The 23,660-nt window shown below is 42.9% G+C and overlaps 2 protein-coding genes and 1 long non-coding RNA gene across 4 annotated transcripts; 1 reads left to right on the top strand and 2 right to left on the bottom strand.

The window, feature by feature from the left end:
* Positions 1-344: 344 nt before the first annotated feature.
* p2ry4 (pyrimidinergic receptor P2Y4) lies at positions 345-4,042 on the bottom strand. Its single transcript, XM_061080271.1, has 2 exons — positions 3,844-4,042; positions 345-2,939 (listed from the first exon to the last, which is right to left on the bottom strand). The coding sequence occupies exon 2, from the start codon at positions 2,901-2,903 to the stop codon at positions 1,833-1,835; it is 1,071 nt and encodes a 356-aa protein (XP_060936254.1). The 5' UTR covers positions 2,904-2,939; positions 3,844-4,042; the 3' UTR covers positions 345-1,832.
* Positions 3,850-16,262, top strand: LOC133012296 (uncharacterized). 2 transcript variants are annotated; one of them, XR_009680800.1, is made up of 4 exons: positions 3,850-4,184; positions 8,229-8,317; positions 13,116-13,332; positions 14,918-16,262. It is a non-coding gene; the product is annotated as an uncharacterized LOC133012296 (long non-coding RNA). The 2 variants fall into 2 exon arrangements; XR_009680801.1 differs by having other exon boundaries at positions 8,229-8,504.
* Positions 6,965-23,660, bottom strand: inppl1b (inositol polyphosphate phosphatase-like 1b). The gene is made up of 27 exons (XM_061080274.1): positions 23,385-23,660; positions 22,057-22,120; positions 19,565-19,703; positions 19,348-19,468; positions 18,702-18,842; positions 18,446-18,533; positions 18,252-18,329; positions 17,854-17,991; positions 17,573-17,687; positions 17,380-17,480; positions 17,192-17,294; positions 16,896-17,092; positions 15,900-16,017; positions 15,642-15,738; positions 15,388-15,526; positions 15,158-15,257; positions 14,891-14,979; positions 13,780-13,861; positions 13,279-13,368; positions 13,065-13,178; positions 12,902-12,990; positions 12,717-12,804; positions 11,703-11,855; positions 11,212-11,293; positions 9,924-10,719; positions 9,722-9,837; positions 6,965-8,527 (listed from the first exon to the last, which is right to left on the bottom strand). The coding sequence occupies exons 1-27, from the start codon at positions 23,519-23,521 to the stop codon at positions 8,434-8,436; spliced, it is 3,669 nt and encodes a 1,222-aa protein (XP_060936257.1). The 5' UTR covers positions 23,522-23,660; the 3' UTR covers positions 6,965-8,433.

Below are 23,660 nucleotides of genomic sequence, written 5' to 3'. Positions count from 1 at the left end.
CACAGGGAGGCGCTAGTGAGCTTATATCCATATACTGTGGATGGAGGAGTGAGGGAGCGAGTATCCAGATTGAGGAGAAGAGCTGAAGAAGAACAGAGCTGTTTGAAACATTCATCTTAATCATCTTTGAATGAGCTGATTGGTGTCAGGTCACTTCTGTTTGTTTCCCACGATGTGAGTTGGTGGAATATGAAGAGAAAGAGGATGATTGACAGTGGAGGAGGAAGTTCTCCTGGAAATAAATAGACAGGGAACTATTCAGAGGTGAAGCACTGCAATGAACAAGCCGATACAGAGCACAGATTAGAGAGGGGTTCACACAATGTGAAAATACTATCGATATTTTAACTTTACAGTAAAGTCCGGGAAAATGAAAGTCCGAACAAGTTCCTCCTCCTTAACTGGTTCAGGTTAAACAGTTTCCTCATGGTTGCAGTATTTATCTAGGCAACACCCTGATCCAGAACAAGATAGGTCTGTGCCAGGACTCTGAAGGCTGGTTTGTCCTGAGGATTATGTGTCAGCAGGTGGACACTCGACAGATGAACAGTTTAGAGAAATGATGCATTTTGTTTCACAGTAATTCATACAAATCCATTTCTCTTTTATTGAGGATGATAATGAGACTTCCATGATCTCACAGACAGTTTCACTCTATTATCAGTTCATGATATGTGACAACAACCACAGTAACTTGTGTGAATCACTGTCAATGCTGCAAAACTATCAAGTAGCAGTTTAGAGTTCGGATATCAGAAAAAGGCCTTTAAATTCCACGAATCAATCCCAAAGGTGAAAGGGGGAGAAAGGAAAATCCCTTATCCCTCTAATGAGGCGTGGGTGGTTTCAAAATAGAAAAAAATAAAAAAGCTATGTCTTATCCAGGTCAGTCCCACTGCTTATTTTCTTCATGGTTGAGCAGAGGCAGCAGCTGTGAACGCTGAAGGACAAAAACAGCTGGAAGAGGAGCCACATGGCTCGAGCTGCAGTTTCTGAGTAACACACAGACACGGCTGATAAAAACAGGAAGGATCGTCTCATCATAACTTTCTCAATTTCTGAGACGAGAACCAGCCTCTGTAAAGTTTTTATCACACTTAACCTTGACTTTAATATTAAGATATCAAGTGATCAGTGTGTGTCCAATCAAAACTTTGTCCTGGCGTCTTGTCGAAACATCTGATTTAATGAAAAGCACATGTCTCACGCTGCTTTCAGAGAAGCACTGAATCTCAGGACATTGTCCAGATGGGCTGTATTTTCTCCAGAGAATGTTCCAATGTCAGAACACAGCAGGTGATCCTCCTTAGGTTCACAGCTAGGGAGTGAGCATGTTGAGAAAACAATACAAATATCTCTGTAAGAAAAAATGGTGCCTTACACCTAGACATAATTCTGCCTGCTGCACCAGCCCTCACCTGAAAGCTGCAGAGATGATATGTTGTAAACACATCTGAGCGGAGAGTCTCCTGTTGCGAGGTTCATGTTTAAAAGTCAAACTCCAGAGAAAGTCCGGACCCGATTCTGTGCACATTCTCCCAAAGAATGTCTGAAAACTGTTCATTTACTATTCCTCCAGTTCTTTTCAGCATCGGCACCATTTCCCATAGAGAGGGACACTGGACAGTGAGAATACTGTCTGTTGCAAACTGAGTTTAGTTTACTCTTCCTTTTAAACTTAATTTTAAAAGCATAACAGAAAGTGAATGGAGGGGAAATGTGATCTTGATGCACGTTAACCACAAATACTGAAATATACAGGAGAGAAACTGTAAGTACATTTTCCTGCAAACTAGTCCCAGACCTCTCAGGTGCTCATGAATGAAGATGTATCAACATCTCTGCCCCTCTCCTGTAGCTTTATGGGCTGAGTTACAATAGGCCAGAGCAAGGCCGCGGTTTAGCTGCGTCTGTGCCTGTTCGGGTGTCTGGCTGCTCATCGTCCGTCTTTTTCCTGTCAGTACGGACATCATTTTGGAGCGGTAGTGATCCCCAGCCAGGAAATACAGGATGGGGTCAATGCAGCTGTTGACACTGGCCAGCGGCCGGGTGATCTTGTAAGTGAAGTTGACGATGTTGAGGAATCTGCAGTCCAGATTCAACACGCGGGCGGTGTAGTAGAGGGTCCGCGTGATGTGAAACGGGACGAAGCTCACAGCGAACACCACCAGCACCACGATGATGAGCTTGATGGATTTCTGATGCGAGGCGTTGCCTTTCTGGCCGCCAGACACTCCACGCCTGGGCCGGCACAGGGTCCGCCCCATCAGGAAGTAACACACCACGATGACCATGAACGGGACGCAAAACAGGAGCACCATGACCACAGAGCTGTAGTCCACATACTCGTTGAAAGCCTGCTGGCTGGTGGTGTCATGGCACAGGGTGTCGTTGTCCCTCCTGGACGTGGTGACGAAAATGAGGTTGGGCACCAGGCACACACTCACCACGCACCACACCATCCCGCACACCAGGTGGACGTGACGGGACTTCACCAGCGTCATGGCCTTGATGGGGTGGCAGATGCCCAGGTAGCGGTGCACGCTGATGCACGTGAGGAAGAGGATGCTGCTGTAGAGGTTGACGTAGAAGAGGAAGCGCACTATTTTGCAGGCGGCCAAGCCGAAGGGCCAGTGGCTGCGGTTGGCGTAGTAGTAGATGAGGGTGGGCAGGGAGAGGACGTACAGGAAGTCGGACAGGGCGAGGTGGAACATGAACACCGTGCTGGGGTTCCACGGACGCATCTGCAGGAACATCCACAAGGCGGCAGCGTTGAGCACAAAGCCGACCACGAACACCAGGCTGTAGGACACAGGCAGCAGGATGTACTTAAACTCCTCGTCGAAGCGGCAGCTGGAGTTGAAGACTGAGGTGAACGTGGTCGACTGGTTGAGTGCGTCCATGTCGTGACCTCTCAGTGGAGCCAGGAGACTCCCAACCTGTAGAGATAGAAGACAGAAAATAGACTTCAGTTGATCAAGTTGATGAACAGTACAACAAATTATCTGCAGCCACAGAGCTCTCAGATTTATGGACACACGCCGCTAAACCTGCTAAACCTGCTAAATTAATCTTTGTGTTATTTTACGCTTCTGTGCTTCATGTTCAACATCACAAGCGTTGAGAAGACTGAGGCTCTCTCAACTCGCTGTCCTGCAGAATAAGCTCGTCCTGCCAGGTGTCAAGTTTAAGTCGGAGCCGCAGCCAATTCAGTCCTGTGTCTAATGCAGAGTTATTTTAAACTGGATGTAAATGCCAATTGCATCCATTTCCATTGCAGACAGACGCCAGGTGATAGTGGGGGTTTTGACTGGTGTAAAAGTGGCTGTGCTAACATAAACTACAATAAATATGTTTGTTAGGAATTTAGACTTTAGAGTAACGGTAAACAAGGGATCAGATAAATGTGCATGTTACTGAATCACGAATTGTGCACCGATGTTTGGACATTTACTCTTTACTTTACTATTATGGCCCCCTTTACGGCCCCTGATCAAGAAAAACCATAGATACGCCACTGCTCTATACGTCTATTTAAATATAGCTCTAAAACGAATTTCACGCAGTTCTTTAACAGTTATAAAGAGACATACAATTATAAATAGTCTATGGTAGTAAACCAAAATAGTTCTTCAGTATTTGCACCTGTTAGTTTCCACCACAGTTGGTCTTAAAGGTTTAACGTGTTTAGAAGAGGATTCACTGTTAATCCACATCTGTTCGCTTTTCCAAACTTCTCCACATCTGCGTCCACACCCCCACGAACCACACAGGCGATTATTATCCCTCAGTATTTCTCTGCCTGTTACTTTAAGAACCAAGTTACCAACTTCTGCTACTCACCCCGACAGGATACTTCAAAAAGAAAGGTTTTAATTCCGGTGCCACAGAAGGAAATCGTCTTATTCCGGCGGGTTCTCTTTCCAGCGCAGATCCGAGTAGTGGTTCCTCTCGCTCCTTCGTCTTTCCCCCTGGCTCTGCTCGTCCAGCCGGGACACGTTAAACCATCAGGAACGCGGTGTGTGTGTGGAAGTGGAGTCCATGGCTGCGCTGCACACAGTGGCCACCGTGCGCAGGAGACCTGGAGACATGGAGAGGAGTTTACGCACCAGTCCGTGGATGAAATGGGAAGTGACAGAGCCGAGTGGACAGAAGAGCCGCCCTGAGAAAGTCCCCACAGTGAGGTACTTTCAATTCTTCTGCAGCTCTATGAGGGAGTGTTGGAGATTATCATATTTGAGTCACTGTTTTCCTTTCACAGAAATCCTCCTCCCTGATATCTGCTTATTGACTTGTATATGCTGCTCCTTATATTGCTGCAATACCAGGATTAATGAGGCAACAGTTATCACACCCAGCTCTGCAACCACAACATTATCTGCCTGCTTATGTTGTGTTAAGGCACACGCACTTAAACACAAGCTAAATGTGACTATTTGAACTTGCTGCTGAAAGTAAATATTGATTTTTGAATGCCGGGCTTTAGATTTGATATATTTCAATCTGAATTTTACGTTAAAACATCTTGATATTCTTCCTCCACCATTGGAGATATTATTCCTGCATCTCAGATATAAAAAAAACATTCCCATGACAACACATAGGTCTAATGTAAATCAATACTTCTACTGTATAAGTTAATGTTTGCCCAGCTGGACGTTCGGCCCTGTATAAAACACAGCAGCTGCTCACCTGAGCTGAGACTGACTCTCTTTCCCTCAGGATGTGTTATGTGTGTGTCAGGCTTTACTTCAAGATTCACATGACAGGGTTATAGTGCTGTTGTCTGCAGACGCACAATAAAAGTATAGGCGTCATGAGGACTTTCACTTAATAGGTTACCAAGAGAACCACAGTGGGATTGACCCTTAGATGCAAACAGGGGTTATATCCACTCCAATAAACCAACGACATTAAACACACATTTGAGTGTGTGTGTGTGTGTGTGTGCGAGTGGGTGTGTGTCATTTCCTCAGAAGTTGTTTCTCAGTTTAAAATAGTTTCGTCAAGAGTCACGAGTTGAGGCCATGTTATGAAAATCCTTTCCAAAGAAGTCTGGCAAATAACAGAGTATAGAAACTATTCATCCATACTGTGGTTAACATGTCTGGAATGTGAGTGGGCTACTGGTAAAGCATGTTCCCCATCAGAAACCCACTCAGAGGGCGGCTCGAGGCGGAGGGATTTTACGGCACCACAGATGGAATATGCATTAACCTTCATGGCCACCGTACACGTAACCACACACACACAAACAGTCTGATACCTCTGCCAAGGATGTTATGTCTCAGCCCTCTGTACTTGTTTGTTTGTTGTCAGCAGGATTATCCAAAAAAACACTAATTCTGGCGTGGATCTGGAATTGGCGATTTCCCCCCTTACTCTGGTTAACATTACGAGATAGGGTGTTTTTTAACTTTTTCCGAGGGAACAATAAGTGGAAAAGGATCAGGCATATTTAGGAAACTGATATCTAAGAGTGTGTGGAATTTAATGCAGCTCATTTGTATTTAAAGGGAATGTTGCTGAGTGCCATTCTAGTTGTTACAGGAAAAGCTGGTCACAAATATGCGTAAACGCTTCCAAGCTAAGATGAGATGAATTCCCTCTTCTGTACAATACATATGAAGCTGCTGCCTGTGCCCAGTTAGTTAAGCTTAGCACAAATAGATATGTAAAAACGAAATGTTGCTGTATTATAGGGTTTAGGAATCAGGCTATCAAACTCTTGTCTAGAAAGTGAACACAAGTATATTTCTCAAATATCAAACCTTTGCTTATTTTGTCCTGAGCTTTGACCTATACCTGCGAACTTTGTCTGCTCATTTTTCAAGGAAATAACTTTACACTCATCTGCTCAACAAAGTTGTTGCATAATCAGTGACCCTCTGCTGTATGTCAATCAATTTAAAGTGTTTTTTTATACAAAAATACATATTTAAACCTATGTATCCCTTCGATCTGGATGTGGCCAAACTTTCCCAGAATGCTCTCATGGTGCTGACATCACTGCGGCTGTGATAGCATTTCGAGGTCAGTGACACATACCTGCTCTCAGCAGAGAGGGATGTGTTTGGTCACGTCCTAATAAGTAACTACCTTAACTCAGAGCAACAGGCGAAAAAACACAGACACAGCGAGTGGTGTTATTTTAGGAACATATTCAAAAGCTGTCTCGTCTCTTTCTGCCCTGATCTGTTATTTCAGTGATCTGATAAATACACCTTTGTTGACGGACTTGCCGGTTATTACAGGCATCGCACACTCCTGTAATTCTATAGACACACCCATCCTTGAACGGTGGAAAAGCTTTGGGATTTGGTCAGTCATCCACACTACAGAGATATTCTCTATTTAAAAAAAGGTTTTGTGAGGCCACAGTGACCTTTGACCTTTGACCAACATCTTCCACTCAGTTAAAATTTGATGTCTTCAAGAATAGGAGAGACGGAGCAGTGGACGTACCAATGTACACACAGACAACCCCAAAACATAACGCCTCCAGCCACTGGCCTCAAGAAAACCTCAGAACTCCACAGTAACAAAAATAAAATGTCAGATATGAATCGTGTAAAAAGTGTAAAAGAGAAATCAGACACTGACTTAACCTTAAAATAAACACTTGTGACACTTAGTTTCCTTTTTGCTTGACTTCCACTTTAACGAGAAATATCATCTGACATTTGCCATGAACAGATTTATGGTTTTATACTAACTCAGCAAATGTGTCTGAGTACGGTTATAAACACCATCTGAAGCAAAGATCAGCAGTTAATGAATGACAGATCTTTTTCTTATAAAATGTCATTGTGAAACCTTTGCTGTTTGTCTGGATTTAGAAACTCTTCTCTAAGGGGAGAGTTTGCTGATAATCAGTCAGGTTTCCAGGTCGGTGAGAGCCAATGTTTAACAACATGCGTTGGTGCAAAGATGTGAAGTGAAGAAGACATGAAGAGGACTTGAGTTTTCTTGGAAACGGTCGAGAGTTGCTTTATGCACTTTACTTAAAAAAGGCTGCATAAAACATGCAGAGTGGGCGTAGGTGCTGATTAAGTGACATGATAGCAACAATATGAGACAGTAAACAATATGAAATACAACTGGTCCTACACGATCTTTACAGACAATGTTCCAGTAGGTACAGCTACAGATTTGATGCTCCGCAGGTTTGATAGAAGGCTTTTTACAAGCTCGGGTCCAGGCTCAATAATAGCAGAATATTTAGAAAGCACACAGTCGAAGGGATGAAGGTAAACAGGAAACACTAGACTCGTGTGAACACTGGAAACTGAGGCATTACATTTGTTTAGTCAGTTAAAAATCATTAAAAACAAAATTGATGAGTCCTTGCTGCCATGATAAACATTTTGTGTATAAGTCAGTAACTAGAGAAACATATCAAGGCTTTCCAATCACATCCACCCACCTCTGACTTTCAGTCAGGATGGACAGTTGAATAAAGCAGAATGTGCAAGGAGTTACAACCCGTGTTCCTTCGTCTCATCCTTTTCCTCCTCTGAAATGAAGATTTGGAAATAAAAAACATGGCTTTTTTTAGATTATTGTCACAGGGTCCCATTTAATTTTGTCCCCCAAAAATAGTATTTTGTGTTTTCTTATTACGGATTTTCATATAATTAGTCAAACACGAAAAAAATACAGTTTCCATCATTGAAAAACTCAACATTGGGGCTATTTTAAATTATGTTTGTCATACATCGACTTTACTAAAATAGAGAGTGAGTTGAATATGTGTTGTTGCAGACTGCTGATAGGAGGAAATTGCTTTTCTGGCAGAAACCTCTTAAAACCTGGCTTCAGTTTTGTTACATTTAGTTTAAGTGTTTCAGGTTTTTTGGCAGAAAACTTTACCCACGTGCAGCTCGACTGACCTTCTGTCCTGCAGCGACTGAGCTCTGCCTCTCAGACGCTCACTCACTGCAGAGAGCGTCACTCGCCTTCGATCACTCACTCTTATCTCGGCCAGGTCGCTTCCCGGCACACAGCATCACTCAAAACTCCACAATAGACCGGACACAGCTTTCGTGCAACTGAACTGCTGATGTGGTCCATGTAAAAGTGTAACGTTGACGGAGGGTAAATAGATGGAGTCTTTGTTTTCAGTAAAAGTGAAATTTGCAGAATTTGTTTAAATCTTAACAAATTGAGTGACAAAACAATATTTTTCTTTTAAAGTCCCATTTTTCCTTTTCAAATTTTCATTTCAGTGCAGGAGTTCAACTAAGACGATAGGATTGAGAACGCAGAACATCCTGCGTTACGTTCCCCAGTGAAGAGAACAGGAAGATGGACTGAGGTAAAGTCCAGCTGTTGTGACTGTGTCCCATCAGTCTGTCCTTTCTTCATATCTCAGCTCCATCAGTTCTTCCAGTTGGAGTAAGTGAGCAGACATGGAGGCTTCGCACCATCGCATCAGTTCCAGTTCTTGGGAAGGTTCTCCAGGATCCTGCGTCGGTGTGAAGGGTTCGTCACTCCTGCGGCTCGTAGGTCCTCCTCAGTGATGCCGCTGTGTTGAAATGGCAGAGAAAACATTTTTATTTTAAAACATTTGCAACATTAGCTTGATGAAATGTTGTCAATGTCGATAATGTCAGCGTCTTGTTATCCTGTAGATGTACAATACACACAATATATAACACAAGGGGAAATACTGGATTAGTTAATGTGCAGTGTGTTCTCATTTTAAAATCAATAGGCACAAGAGAAGTGTTTAAAAGGAACAGTTTTTGTTGGCTGTACGGATTCCCTCTCTTCGCTTGTCCTATCTGAACGATGGGGGTTACAAATCCAGCCCTCACTCCACACTACAGAACGAATTACTCAGCCTATCTGGAGTGAATATGAGGCTTCAACAGCCTGAGTTAATCAGATCAAGAGGGTATCTCAAAAGGCTACGGTCGGTTCGTATGAAATTGCCTCTTTGTGTTGCTTCCCCTCGGCAGCTCAACACAGAAACACTGTCAGGGGGAAGAAAAGGGGGAAGTTACTGACTTGATCCGTCCAAGTCGGGCGGCTGCAAATTTAAAAGGACGATGGATTTTGCCCCTTATTATTTATACAGTAAAGGAACAGGAGGTAGTGTTGGAGGGATCAGGATGGATTTGATTTATTTATCTATTTCTTTTATTTAATCAATTTACATCTCACTGAAGTTGTAACTGCAAACCTGACTGTCTTTAATTGAAGTCATCACACCCACATGAGCATGACTGTCACATGAACACAACTAATTGGATCAGGCCTTCCACTGATGTTTGAATCTGTCTCGGGTGCATTTTACTCTTGTCATGTGTCCTATAGTTTTTATTCTGGTTTTAAATATGTACACAAACTGAAGAATAAAACAAGAAATGAGTCAGGGGTTTCATTTAACACAGAAAATAGCAAAGCTTACATCCAAGTAAATTCTCCGTAAATTACCTAGAAGCAACTACTACGTTTGAGGGCAGTAAGTTTCAGTTCCTTCCCTGGTTGTACTGAAGTGACTGAAACTTGAAACTGTTTTAATACAATTATGTTGTTTTTCCCAAAGGTTCATCTTGTGTTTGCTTTTTTAAATCAGTTTTCATCTTGGTTCTCAGTTAGAAAATGTATTTAACGCTAAAAGATGAGCTCGTTTAAGGATACTGGCTTCGCTGGTGTTGGCATTAGTATCACACTATGTAGAGCTTGTGGAACATGTAATCCAAAATCATTTCACCTGAAGTAATCCAGATCATCCCAGCCATTGAGACTGAGTCCCAGGGTGTATTTCTGAAGACCCAGAGTGCTGAGAAGCTCCCGCACGGTCTCTGGTGCCCCTTGGAGCACAGACACCTGCTTGGAGATGAATCAGAAACGATTATTACAGAGAACCAGGAGTAAAGTTTTTTTAAAAACTGTTTTTGTGAATGGTGGTGTACCTCTTTCTCCCAGCTGTGGGCCCGGTCTCCCTGCATCGAGGGGCCGTTTCTGTAACATTGCCTCTGGTTGGTCATGGTCGGGCCTCTCTGCTCTGAGGGGAAGAAGTCGACTTCACTGAGGGACTTGGCAATTTGCAAAGCAGTGAGGGAGTGATCCCCTGTAGGCCCGGGTGGCTGAGGATCCACTGTCCAGGGAGCAGAGGCCTGACAGGGTCCTAAGGGAGGGGGGGTGAAAGGGAAAGCGGACGGCAGCTTGGCCGCCCGGATTGGGTTGGTCCTCTCTGGGAGCAGCTGATGTTGATCCCTTCTGTTATTTTCCCTAATGATCGCTGAGTGATTCATATACAAGTTCCTCAGGTTCTTCACGGGCAGTATGGAGTCCTGGACGATACTTTTACATTGATATTTGTCTCTGGGTTGTGAAGTCTGTTCCTGGAACTGTGGGATGGCGTTGCTGGAGGGTGGAGAAATGGGAGACGGGTCTTTGGCGGGGAACAGCTGATAGGAGGAGTTGGTTTGGGGCGTTTGAAGGTCGTTGGTTGGCGAGCACTGGGGCAGGGTGGCGGGGATTTCGATCTCTGTAAAGTCGGACCTGCGGCAGGGTCGTCTCTCAAAGCCCTGGCGTCCTGAGATCTTAGGGAGCTGCAAGGCCTCGTTACCAGACCAGATGACCTGAGGGTCTCTCTGCTGGGGGAGGGCCTCCTCCACACGGCGTGCCACCGACACGCCTTCAAAGATGAAGTAGGCCGGGTTGGTGTAGCTGCTCGGAGTGAGTTTAGGAGGAACTGGAGAGGACCTGGGATGGATATAGAGAAAGTCTTGAATTTTATCAACTGCATAAAACTGTCTCTTTAAAATGTGTTTTCTCAATCTCACTGGGAAAAGTGGCATTAAAAAAACTAAGGTTTGCAATAATATGAGCATGTGGGTGCAGGTACTCTCATGAGAAGATAACACACATTAGTTTAAAAGTGTCTCGGTTTTGATTTTTGTTATATCGGCTCTTATTGTTTCATGTCAAGAACTAATAGCAGATAGTATGAATTATTTCTGATTATCTGAGTATTTTATTCCTCTTGAAATGTAAGTATGCAGTGAAAGTGAATCTAGAAGCAGGTCAAATGGGGTCAAACCCTAAAAACTACTTTAAATCTCCAAAGGAACAAGCTCTTGTGGTTTGGAGAGATGTTGCTGTGAGTTGGGAGAAACCTCTAGAGACTCTTTTCTCTAGAAGTTAAGGATTTGTGCTGCTTCACAATGATGCTCGGAATCATTAAGAGGGCCTCACCTATTTATCTGGACCTGTGTCGATGCCGGAGACATGTGTGTCCTCAGAGGCCGTTTATCATCTTTCTCAAAACAGAACCACTCTGGAAAAAGTCAAACCACAGCACATTAGAAAATACATTTGGTGAAACACTTCTTCAAAGTCTGTGGTGTGCGGGTAGGATGTCAGTTTGCAGTCAAACAGCGCAACGTATGTTTGTGTGTGTTTTCGTGGCGCCTGACCTGGTGACACAATGTTCATCTGTCATGTTTCAGTGTCTCAGGATGCATCTGGTCAGGGTCAGTCAATCAGGAGCCAAAAGAGGAAGCGGTCGATAGATACCAGCAAGTGTAAAGCCAAGCCAGGGATCATTGAGGAACCAAATAGAGGAAGCCGTGTGAGACTCGCAGGAGAGTCAAAGGATGCAGTGACAGTGGAGATGAAAGTTTAGCGGGAAGTGATAGTGCAAGCAAGGCAGAGATTAGGAGTAGTACCAGTTCCGGCTGACCCACCATAGATCCTCTCCCGCGTTGCCCGTCTGTCCTTGGGCACATGGACCCGGACGCGTCCTCTTATGGAGCCGATCTCTTCACCTCGGTGGCTCAGGAACGTCTCAAACTGCTCTGATGCGCGTGTGAGTGAGCGCAGAGCTACACAGCATTCACCTGCAGAAAGAGATTTTTAAACGGTTATTGATTCGATCAATAAGACATTTCACCTTGAGATACAACAGAATGTTGAGTGCAATCCCTTCTTTCAGTTTCAGGAGGATTTCATTGGACTCAGACGTGATTTTGTTGAGGTTTAGACACACTGACTGCAGCTGGAGGTCAACTGAGTTTGATTTGGTGTTCTTAAAAGAACATACTATCAAAATACAGCAGTCTATACACTTAACTGTGAACGTGAAAATACCGTATGTGTGTATCTAAAGATGTATCCTTTCCAAAGAGATAATTCTAAAATGTTTGGGCTGAAACTCCAGCTGAAATCTGCAAATCTTATGAAAATATAATCAAACTACCCTGATTAGTAGATGGCCCATGAGATAAGGGTTTGAAAAAAATAAAGGGAACTAGATTGTCACTCAGTGGAGCGCATACCTTCCTCAAGGCCAAACAGGTTCCTCATGAAACCACATTTAAACTCACAAGGTGTTTATTTGGATCTGCAGCAAATTTCACACACTCATAAAAACAGTGCTTTGAACATGCGGGTTTTTTTTGTTGCATGAAGATCTGTGAATAATTTTTCTCATAAATCAATGAAAATGTGGAAAAACACCATATTTTGCAATGTCTAGTATTATATAAAAATAAAAAGTCCCTGGTACCGCCCCTGTTCCAGATCAAAAACAAAATGTTATGGGTTCAAATCCCTTGGGTCATGCCCCACCCCTCCAGTTAATGTCATGGAAATCAGTTTAGTAGTTTTTGTGTTATCCTGCCAACTAACGAACAAACAATCACATACAGACACAAACATATTCTCCCTGGCAGAGGTAATGAATTTGCTCTGTGACCAACCGTATGACTCAAACCCGTCACATGACTTGACAGACAGCAGCAGGTGCTGGTCCTGAAGATACTCCATGTCAGACAGGACTGGGAGAAGCTATGACAGACATGTACAAATCACAAGTTAGATGTTCTGACTTTAAAAACAAAAAGTATTTTCAGGTATTTCCAAAAAAACGGGCCAAGCCTCTGACCTTCGGCAGTTGTTTGAAGGACCAGCCGAGTTTCAGAAACCCAGGAACATCGCAGCTCTGGGAGTCGTTCTCACTGGAGCGTCTCGTCTCTGCAGAGAAAAGTGTGATTGAGCATCTGTTGCATAATGCTTCATAACAGTGTGTTTTTGATGTGACATCATACCTTCAAGGCAAGTTGAATGAAACTCAATGAAGAACTTTGCTTTGCTTGCAGTCTTCACGATGGCCTCCACGCCCTCCAGCTCTATCCAGGCCCTCTCCGTGCCAGGGTTGGGATCTGTGCAACACAAAGTCGTCAACAACACAGTTCACTCCATGAAGGCGACAGGTCACGTTCCACCTGTTGGTGTCTGAAACGACCACAACAGTGACAGCACCTGTTTTGAAGCTGAACCGTGACGTCACTCCCACTTGGAACGTGGCGAAAACAGGTGAGTGATCGCTTGAGAAGATGTCATCTGTGCAACCTGGGGACAGACAAATACACACTATTAGATCAATAATAATCACAATAACACAACATACCTTATATTTACTGTGGCTGAAGTTATGCAACAATACTCTAAGTGTGTGATATTTCACAAGGGCAGACAAAGTTTGCTGTCGTCAGTCAAAAACAGACAACAACAAGCAGAATGAGAGGAAGTTTCTTGACGGACCACAGACCAGGAAGTCGTTTCTGGCCGTTAGCCGACTCATATTGTGGGTTTCTCTCGTTGTAGAGTTCAAGAGAGGAAACATACCACAGTTATTTAATGCTGCATCATCTCTTGTCTCTGTAGTATAACACTTAGTCGGCTGATCTTCAGCATTTTCTTATTCCTCATTTGATTGTTTACTATTCAACTCACAGCTTCTTAGCAATCACCAGGTCTTACCATATGCCGTGCAGATGATGTGTGTCTCTGGATAGGACTTCACCAGAATCCTGTCGCACCAGGACGGCACGTTGACCCGCACCTACAGAAACACATTTAGGTTAAATACTTTGTACGTCTGTTTACAAATTAAAATTCCAGACATGTGTAGTTTATGTAGCGAAGGGCTCCTTAATTCCTGTTATGCCAGACATTCCTTTTTTAAAGACTGGGATAATTCTTAGCCGCCTATTCTTAGTGATCTCAGCTGCAGCTGTCAAAGTCACCTATCCCGACACACGACTTAAACGGGATGAGGTTAAAAATAACTTAAGAAGTGAGTCCACTGGATGCTTGGAATGCTTCTGGGTTATTTACTTCTTAGTGGCACTTTGTGCACTACAATAAACCTACAGGCTAAAAATACAACAGCCCCTGACCAGGAAATTACATTTAACTAAAAATGGAATCATAGGAATACGTATGAACAAGAGTAGGGTCACTACATCTTAATAAAGAATCTGATACAAACAAGACCAAGCAGCCATGTCAGCAGCTTTGTGAAGCTGTTCTTGGAGATGTTTCAGATAAATTATCTCAGACCCTTAAACGTCTTTGCAAATTTTCAAGGCAACCCATGTTGCTTGTGGTTCCAAGGGTAAGACGTGAAACTGAGGCCGGAAGAGTGTTTTCAGTAAGGTCTCCACAACTATGTAATAAACTTCCACTGGGAATCAGACAAGCTACCTCCTTGTCCTCTTTTAAATCTCGTTTAAAGACTCATTTTTAGAATGTGATTTTTTTTTTTATGTTTGCAAAGCACTGTGTAAACTTCTTTTTTTAAAAGAGCTATATAAATAAAGTTTTATTATTACTATTATTATCATGAATCCATCGAGAAAATAGGAGTCAGACCATAACCGAATACAACAGGAATCATCCAACCAACAGATCGACTCTACTAACTGTAAGAGTCAGGTCTCTAGTATGAATACAAACTTTGATGAAGTTCTGCTTTTACTGTATCAGCCCAAACATTGTGGCATTTCTTCAGAGACGTGTGGCCATTGTCCTCTGTCCTGCCCCCTGATGACCTCTCTGAGGTGTGTTGGTGTAACATGAAGTGACTCACCCCTGAAGTCTTGTACTTTTGCCACAGGTAGCAGTCTCTGGAGCCCCGCTCATACCGATAGGTCGGTGGAAACGCAATCTTTTCCTCCTCTTCACCATGATGAACACAGAACAGAAGAGCAAAGAGAGGTGAGCAAAGGTGAAACCGGATGAAAATTGAATGCAGGATACTGATTCTTTGTAATTGTGAAATAGCGTTTTTTCCAATACATGTAGTATTTGTAGCTCTCAATATAATATAAAGGTCAGTGCTCAACTTGAAACTCACTGAAATTGAGGAAGGCCTTCCTCTTGTGTCTCTCTCGGGTGAGCTGGTCCGCACACATCAGCTCCTCGAACTCTCTCTTAGACACATGTTTCAGGATGTCCTGCAGTCAGTGCCGACAAGAGAGATACTTTAATCAACAAAGTCTGGGGTGTTTGACTTCAGGATTTCTGATTATTTATATTTAACAAAAGAGCAATGAATGACAAAGATCAGATAGTTGTTGGTCTGACCTGTACGTCTAAGTCGAGTCTGTAGTTGAGGTCTCCGCACCAGAAGAGATGAGAGAAGCGCAGGCTGATGTCAAAAGCACCAAGCTGCTTGTCTCCTAGAGAAAGGAGCCGGAGGACGTCCACGAAGTTCTGGTTCCTCCTGAACGTTGTGAGACAGACATGTATTTTCATGCAGCAGAGATATGACACAGGAGCACACACACACAGACACACACACGACGTACAGTATCCATACAGATAAACAGATAATGTACCTCAGGACCTTCTCACTTCCAGAAGTCAGGTGACAGTTAACAAAGCCAAAAGATGTTCCATTGAAGAGGAACGAGACCCCAACAGCTCCCTTGTTTCCTGAAATTAAGGAAATGCACATCCTGAAACCTCCATGATAGTAAAAACATTTTATTTTGTTCTTGTTGATCAAACATTGGTATTTCCTTTTTCTTGCTGTCAGCCATGTAACTGGTATTTGCTGTGTTTGGTGTTGTGTGTATCTGCGGGGGCTGGTCTACCTAATGCGTTCCCCAGGCCGGTCTTCACACTGGCTGTGTTCACATGGATGATGCGACTTTCATGCTCCGGCTTCACAAACACAGCCAGCCGCATATTCCAGAGGGACTGTACTGCCACCTGCAGGACATTGTCTCGTATTACAATGGACAAGGACAGTTTCCAACGAATGTGTAAACAATTACACATTGCTCACCTGGATTCACTCATTTTATGGAATCAGGCGCTCAGATTGATCTTAACGTGTTTTTTTTAAAACCAGGTGGACATTTTATTTTTTCACAAGTGCCTTTAACTTAACTATTTTATAATGTCATTCCATTATTGTAGGTAGAGTATTCTATTTTCATTTTATTATTTTAAACAGTTGCATCTATTTGTATTATTTTTTTGTAGATATTTTACAGATTTATCTATTTTATCACTCTTTATTCTACTCATTTTAATTGTTGATTTTACTTGAAAATTGTTTAACTGTGTTTTTTTAGATTTTAAATATTGTCTTTAAATTTAGTCTCTGTCTTGTTTTTCTTTCATATTTTAATATTCCTGTACAGCACCTGGAATCTAACTCTGTGTATGAAAGGTGCTTCATAAATAAAATTGCCTTGCCTTGCTCTACAATGTTGGCCCAGCCCCTAAAAAATCTGATTACTCATACATCACTGAGATTATATTTTCAGATAGATTCACAATCACACGCAATCACCAGCTATATAATGAGAAGCTGTTGCAATATTTTCCTTCGAAGTGCAGCATGATGTGTCGGAAAAAAAACCTTTTCACATTTTCTGCACCACTTCCTCAGTGACCAGACTCGCCGGTTGGCTGCTAACTTCATTAGAAGCAATAAACTGATAGAAATAGAAGCAAAAAGAAAGTCGGTGCTGATGTTGCTTTTCTCTGCTGACCTGTTATAGCTTCACTGACATAGCACCCCCGTTTAAGACAAACGAATTCACAGATAAAGCTTTAAAGAAAATGAAGTTTAAAATGACCTGTTTGAAGTCAATGTGAGTGTAGCTGCGAAGGGTTGCTTTGATATGTTCAAGCCACTCTCTCTCGCCCTGAGGGTTTTCCTGGGTCCCCAGGGCGTAGATGTCGTGAGGGAGCAGGGCGGTGGACTCGTCGGGGGTGTGTCCCAGACCACAGCAGGTCACCCACGTCTGCAGGCTGCGAGGAGGAGGGGATCCACCTGTGTACACAAAAACAACACGATAAAAATCCTGAGCCTCAACTTCAGCCCATAAACAAGTCCTGTGTAAAAGTGACTGTCACCGCATGTGTGATTTACCCATGTTCCAGGTGCCAACAAACACAGAGACCAGGTCAGGCTCACTCAGCTGAGAGTGTCTGGTTTTCATCATCTGGAGGAGCTGGCAGAAGGAGTCGCGTTTCTGAAAGAGGCGACAGTCACTAAGTAAATTATGGGAGAGGAAACTGTTAATGGCAGTAAATATTAAAACCTGTTGCTCGCCGTACCCGTGCGCTCTCAAACGTCATCTCCCTCGGTGTGTTGTGGTGACTGTCCACCACCATGCACACCTTGGCTGGGCTGCTCTGGAACTTGACAATCTGGAGGACTGATGATTAAAAAAACATGCCAATAAAAAATGATACTGTATATTTGCAAAGGTCAATGTCATAGGAGACGGACAGGAAAATGTTTTCTTACTTCTGTCATGTGAGACCTTTTCGACAGTGAATGAACCGGCTTTTCTGTCAAAAAGCAGCATTCCTGTGTCCACATCAACAGAGACTGTCTGTCTGCCGTACCTCACCATCTTCACCTGGTCACACAAACAAATAGTTGGACATAGTCAGAGGTCAGATGTATTAGTTTCCTCACTTTTTGATATAGTTTAAAATACATATATATTTTAAATAACGTAATAACAGGTAATTTACAGAATTGTGTTGGTTTTAAGAAAAAAAGGCTATTTCACGCTGGTTTACCTGAAAGGAATGAACTGGCATCTGTCGGGCATGGTTCTTTACAGGTGCTCTGTTGGTGGGAGCTGGCTCAGGTGGGGGGGGAGCGGGCTGCACTGCCAGATTGTGATTGGTCACAGCGTCTTGTAGCGCTTTTAACACCTTCACAGGCAGAGGATTGTAAACGTTAGAATTTCACTATATTTGTTCATCACAAGTTTGTCCTTCTGTGTTTAAATTCAGAGTTATTGGAAACACCTTCATCCTTCAACAGTCATCCCAGATAGCAAATTTTAACATTGTGCTGAAAATAATGGGGATTCATAAATGATGGAAGGATTGAAAACAAATGGTGATGAAAATCTGTTGTTTCCATGTGGAAAAACCACAAAGACTAAGATTAACTTCAAGACTAAACAAACCTTTTTCTCCAGTGAAGAAAGGAGGCTGACCAACGCTGAGATCTTACACAACAAGGTGTCTATGTCCATCTCTGGGCCCTTGTTCCAAAGAGACAAAGACAGGTCAGACTAGGTGATGTACACGGATAATGACTGATAACCTTTCACAGTTCTGGGCCACCACTTAAGAAATTCCTGTGACGCCTGTGATGTACCTGTGCCTTGTTTTGTGTCAGAGAGCAGCTCGGATGGTCGAACACCTTCGCCAGGGTTTCTAGACTTGAGAGAGTCAGGTCAATCTCACTGTGGAGCAGAACACAACTTCTGTTTAGTCATCACATATCAATATATGTATATTGAAATAAATCTGACTCTAATACCACTTTCTCCCCACCACCTGTCAGTACTATCTATATATTACAATCCACACATTCGGTTTACCCCCAGTATTACAAATACAATGATGCTGACCTATTGAGGCCCTGGCAGGCGTTACCCAGAGTACGCTTGAGGTGGCATAGAGTTGTTGCCCCTTTCTGCACATTGTCGATGTCGAGAGGGAGCTCACTGAAGAGGTAGTCATTGAGCAGACCCATCAGGTCACCTGCAGTACTGTAGAAACAAACAACACAGACAGATTTATAGCTGTAATATTTCATAAACTGTGCAAGCCAGTTCTGTTCTCTTGGCATTTCATCTGTTTAAGTTTGATCCGCAAGAAAAATGCTCTTCGAAACAATTGTGACCAAGACCGGGAACAATGGATCAGTCCAAAGCAGTCACTCTATTATATCAACATTTTATAATAGGCCAAAACAAGCCACTATAAGAGCAAACAGCCTTTTACAAGAGGCCTCCTCTGGTTTATCTTTGCTTAGTTGTCATAATGTGCATATTTGAAGAAGAGAAGTGAACTTAGCTTATGACTGACATTCCTGTGACACCACAAGTGGCCACTAAACCAGTAACACTGACATTGTAACTCAGAATAAGCAGGCATCAATCAGAACACAGACTGCACATGCAGCAGATGCTTTACACTAAAAACTATACTGAGAGAAGGATTTAGTGATTGATAAGAGCTTTAGATTTAAGCTGTAGAAACATAGAATCACACCTGGATGTGTTCAGCTCCTGTAATTTATCAAGGAATGGGGTAGGGGGGCCTGGTTTAGTTGGTGGCCCTGATGAAAGCGATGAGCTGACTGAGGAAGAAACCGAAGGCGGCTTTTCATCATCTGTGTATACATGAAACAAATAAAATACAGACCATTAACTTGTATTTGCATTTAAAATGTTGTGCACTTTTCTGATATCACAGTTAGTGGTTCTACCTGAACTCTCATCCCCCGTGTCGATGTCTCGGGGAACAGGGTAGAGCAGCGGCGTGACCAGGCCTTTGTGTGGATACTGGTATCCCAACACCAAGTCCTCCAGGGTCCGGAAACAGTTCACCTGCACCCCCTGTGTTGTCTGTGAGAGAGACATGCAACACAAGTCAGTGAATAAACATTAAATACTGTAAAACTCACATGATCATACTGTATGTGTGCTAACAGACCGACAGAGAATATCATGGAAACTGAAAACAAATGTTCTGTGGATAAAAAATTGGAGCCTAAGTGATATAGATTTTTTGGATATGAGACGATATTATGGGCAAATGTATGCTTAAAGAAACTGGCAATGATTCTTAAGATGTCATTATCAAACCCTTATGACAAAGAAATGTAACTGAGCCATGATATTTTATAGTTTTACCATAAACTTTATTTTAATAAATAAGAATTAAAAGAAAGCACAAATACAACCAAATAAATAGAAATCCACAACACAAGCCTAATTTTAATGTAAATATAATTGCGCAGCTTTTCTTAAAAATAAAAGTTTCATATTGACACACCTCAGCAAACTTTACCGATATGTCTGTGAAAGGCTCATATCGGCTGATTTCAGTCGGCCAACCGATATATCAGTCCGGCTATAAATGAATTGCATATACACAAAACAAATGGATATATATTTTCTAATTCAGTGATTTAAGTTAATTTGTATTGGCAAACTTACTGCGAGTAATACAAGGTACTTTACTTTTAAAAAAAATTCAAGTTCATAAAAAAAACAGGCAAAAGTATCATCTAATGCAAAGTTGTAGGTTTACACATGTTCAAACAAGATGTAACAGACAGTGCCAAGGCAAATAAAACTTGACTCCAAATCTACTGCCTTCAAAATCACATTCTTTCAAAAAAACCTTTGTATGAAATAGAGATGATGAAAACTCTGACGGAAGGGCTTTGATCAAATAACGGCCTCCCTCCCCCGACACTTTCTTTGTAGAATAAAGCAGAAGTATTTTGTTTTTTGCATGACAGAAAAAGTCCCATGCAGATGACTTGCTGTGATAAAAAGGAATCCCAGGAGGATTTTCAAATCAGCGCCCTGCACCCGGCAGGATTCGTGGCATAATTTCCTGAATACAGCAGCAGTTGGCCGTCATGTTTCACTGTGGTCCAACATTCCCAGTCAGGCTCAAAAGCCCCCCATAAAAACATGGCATGGACGTTTTCACATGCATACGCTCGCAAATTCAGGGCACAAGCAGAAGCAAGACGGCTCTCAAACTTTCCACCAAAACCTGCACCGCTACACTTCAGTGGCACTCAAAGCAGTACAAGCAAAAAGTTAAAATTAAGTAGACACATCGTGCACAGGTGCTGGGCATGTATAGCATGAGAAGTCACATGCACATTAAACCACAATGCAGAGCAAACTCTTTTCCTGTGTCCTCCTTTTTCAGAGTTTTTAAGTTTTACCTCAAAAAGTCAAGCTTCTGATGTTTCACCAGGACCTATAGATATTATTCTTTCAAACGCAGGCATCTCTTGAAAAGCAATTAAAAAGAAGGATGGTGAGAAACCAAACGGCCCCCAAAATATCTCTGTGGCCTGCCTGGAAAAACAAGGAGGCAAGCATGCATTGTGAGTTCGTGGAGCAGATCCAGTGAGGGAAAATACGAACTGCAGGTTTATACTGATGGCAGTGGAAAAAACAACTGAAATAGCAACAGTCTCAGGTCTTCATTCGAAAGCAGAGGATTTTCCGAGTCAAGGCCTTGAAAAACAACTGCCAGACAATCGTTATTAAACTCATTATTGGACGTTTTTTGCAGATGGCTAAAAAAAGGCCACATATGATACGTGATTCAGGGCCAGAAATTTTTTCTATTCTTAGTCTTATTTTCTCTCACCCGCTGTGAGTGTGTGTGTCTGTGGTTGTGAACTTTGTGCCTGTGTGTGTGCTTCTATAGTGTAATAATTAGGTAATTTGTTGACTAAACGGCCTCCTTCTCATAGTATAAAAAACAGACACATACCATCACCGGCTTCGACTCAGCAACATCCAACAGACTCATTATTTCTAATACAAACACCCTAATACATGCACATATAACAAATAAGCGCACCCATTGCTCAATGACCTAGTATGTGGGTTGAGTAGGAATCTCTGAGACATAAAAACAATTTCTCCTCTGTGCTGCTGAGCTCATGCTGCAAGCATGCAGCCACATGGCAGAGATGCCATTCAAACAACAAGGCTACTGCAGTTGTAACAGACCCTGCACAGAGAAGAAACACAAACACGTTCCTGTTCTCCTTACATCAGCAATAACAAACCATTGTTTGATCCCTGCAGCTCCGTCTGAGCCGCTGCTTCTCTCTGTGCGCTTACAGTTTGAGCCAAGGTTTCAGAAACTTTTTGATTTGGTTTTCCTCCGGTCTCCCTTGTCAGGCAGCGGATTCAGGATGTGGACATGATCACTCACCTGGACTGCGAGGAGGCCGTCGGCGTCAGGGAGAATTCGATAGGTGTGAACATGACGTTGGAACCTTTGGAAACCAGAACAAGTTTGGTTATTATAGCAAATTACTACAAAACACTTCTAAACCAAAAATTCAAAGGAAAAATATATTTAAACCGATTGTTTATATCAGGATCAGATGTCTGACAGTAGTTAAAAGCACTATAACCTTCTTTAACAAGGCGCCAGTTGTTTAACAGATCTCTAATGATGCGGCTTGTTTTCCTTGTACATTACTAGAGGCACTTGGATCATCTCCACCATTCAATATAAAGGGGATTTCTTTCAGGCAGCACATAAAGATGAATGGCAGCTTTTGATCAGCTAGTGTGTTACATGAACCAAAGGGAACCGGTGACAACGGAAGAACTGAAAACCAAAGTATGGAGAAATTTAAGTCAATAGAAGAGGGAATCAGATATTGAGAGAAGAACGAAGGGAAAGAGGGAGTACTGCGAGCGACCGGGCTCAGCTTTCAGGAATGTATCTGGCTGGGGCTGATGAGCAGTCGGCGTAGTGCGGTCACTGGAGCTCCCGCCCTCTTCCAGGGGCCCCAGGGAAGAAAGTGGGGTAAAGAGGGGAAACAGGGAGACCTGAGCCAGGGTTTGACTGGCTGAGATGGACTGTGTTCAGACGGGACAGTCTGGAGAGGGTGTGTGTGCGAGGCCGTAGAGCAGCTCCTTTGCTGCCTGCTGGCACATGGTGATGAAAGTGATGGATATGACAGGGTGAGTGAAGCTGCTGAGTCAATTTACAGATGGTGACATTCTGCTGCAATGTTGGAGTTTATGAATAGTTTCCAATCCTTTATGCCAAAATATAAAATTTCACAAGATCAGGTAATTAAGCATGGCTTCACATAAAGTAAAGCTGCTTCCTGTTTCTTCTCACCGAGGGCCACAGGTATTAATCCGAGCCATTATGAGTGAATCATTCAATAATTTAAAGGAGGTGGAACTCATCAAATAAGACAAATAAAGAAACATCCAAAGATTTCTGTACAAATGAAATCTGGAGAGTAGGGAGTTAATTTTTAAGGTTTAGATTCACACAGCATCACCAATTAAAGCTGCATCACATAAATAACCCGCTCAGAGGTTCTCACAGAATGTGCCATCAAACACATCATAATAGTTTAAAGTGCTTCCTATAGGCAATGAGGTTTGGTTGTGATAGGTACCATAACCTGGCTGTAGGTGTGTGTGTGTGTGTGTGTGTGTGTGTGTGTGTGTGTGTGTGTGTGTGTGTGTGTGTGTGTGTGTGTGTGTGCGTGTGTGCGTGTGTGTACTCACAGCAGGCACAATGCGTAGGCTCCTGGCACAGACTCGCTGTCTCTCACTAGGTAGCTGCCATCCCTCCCTGCCCGTGCCAGCAAGTCCTCTGCGTGCACTCGGCTGATGTCACGATGATACCACGCCGCCGTCGCCATGGCAATCAATGTTGAGCGATACGGTCATAAAAGTCATCCACATGAGTTGACGAAACCTGACGAGCAGTCCATTCAAGTGGTCCTGGTTGCCATGGTCTTTTTCTTCATGATCAAAGTGTCAAACTGACAACCCAACCCC

Source organism: Limanda limanda, chromosome 10 (assembly GCF_963576545.1).
Source record: "Limanda limanda chromosome 10, fLimLim1.1, whole genome shotgun sequence".
Lineage (NCBI taxonomy): Eukaryota > Metazoa > Chordata > Actinopteri > Pleuronectiformes > Pleuronectidae > Limanda > Limanda limanda.
Note: the sequence above shows the minus strand (reverse complement) of the source record. Positions and strands in the feature narration are given on the sequence as shown.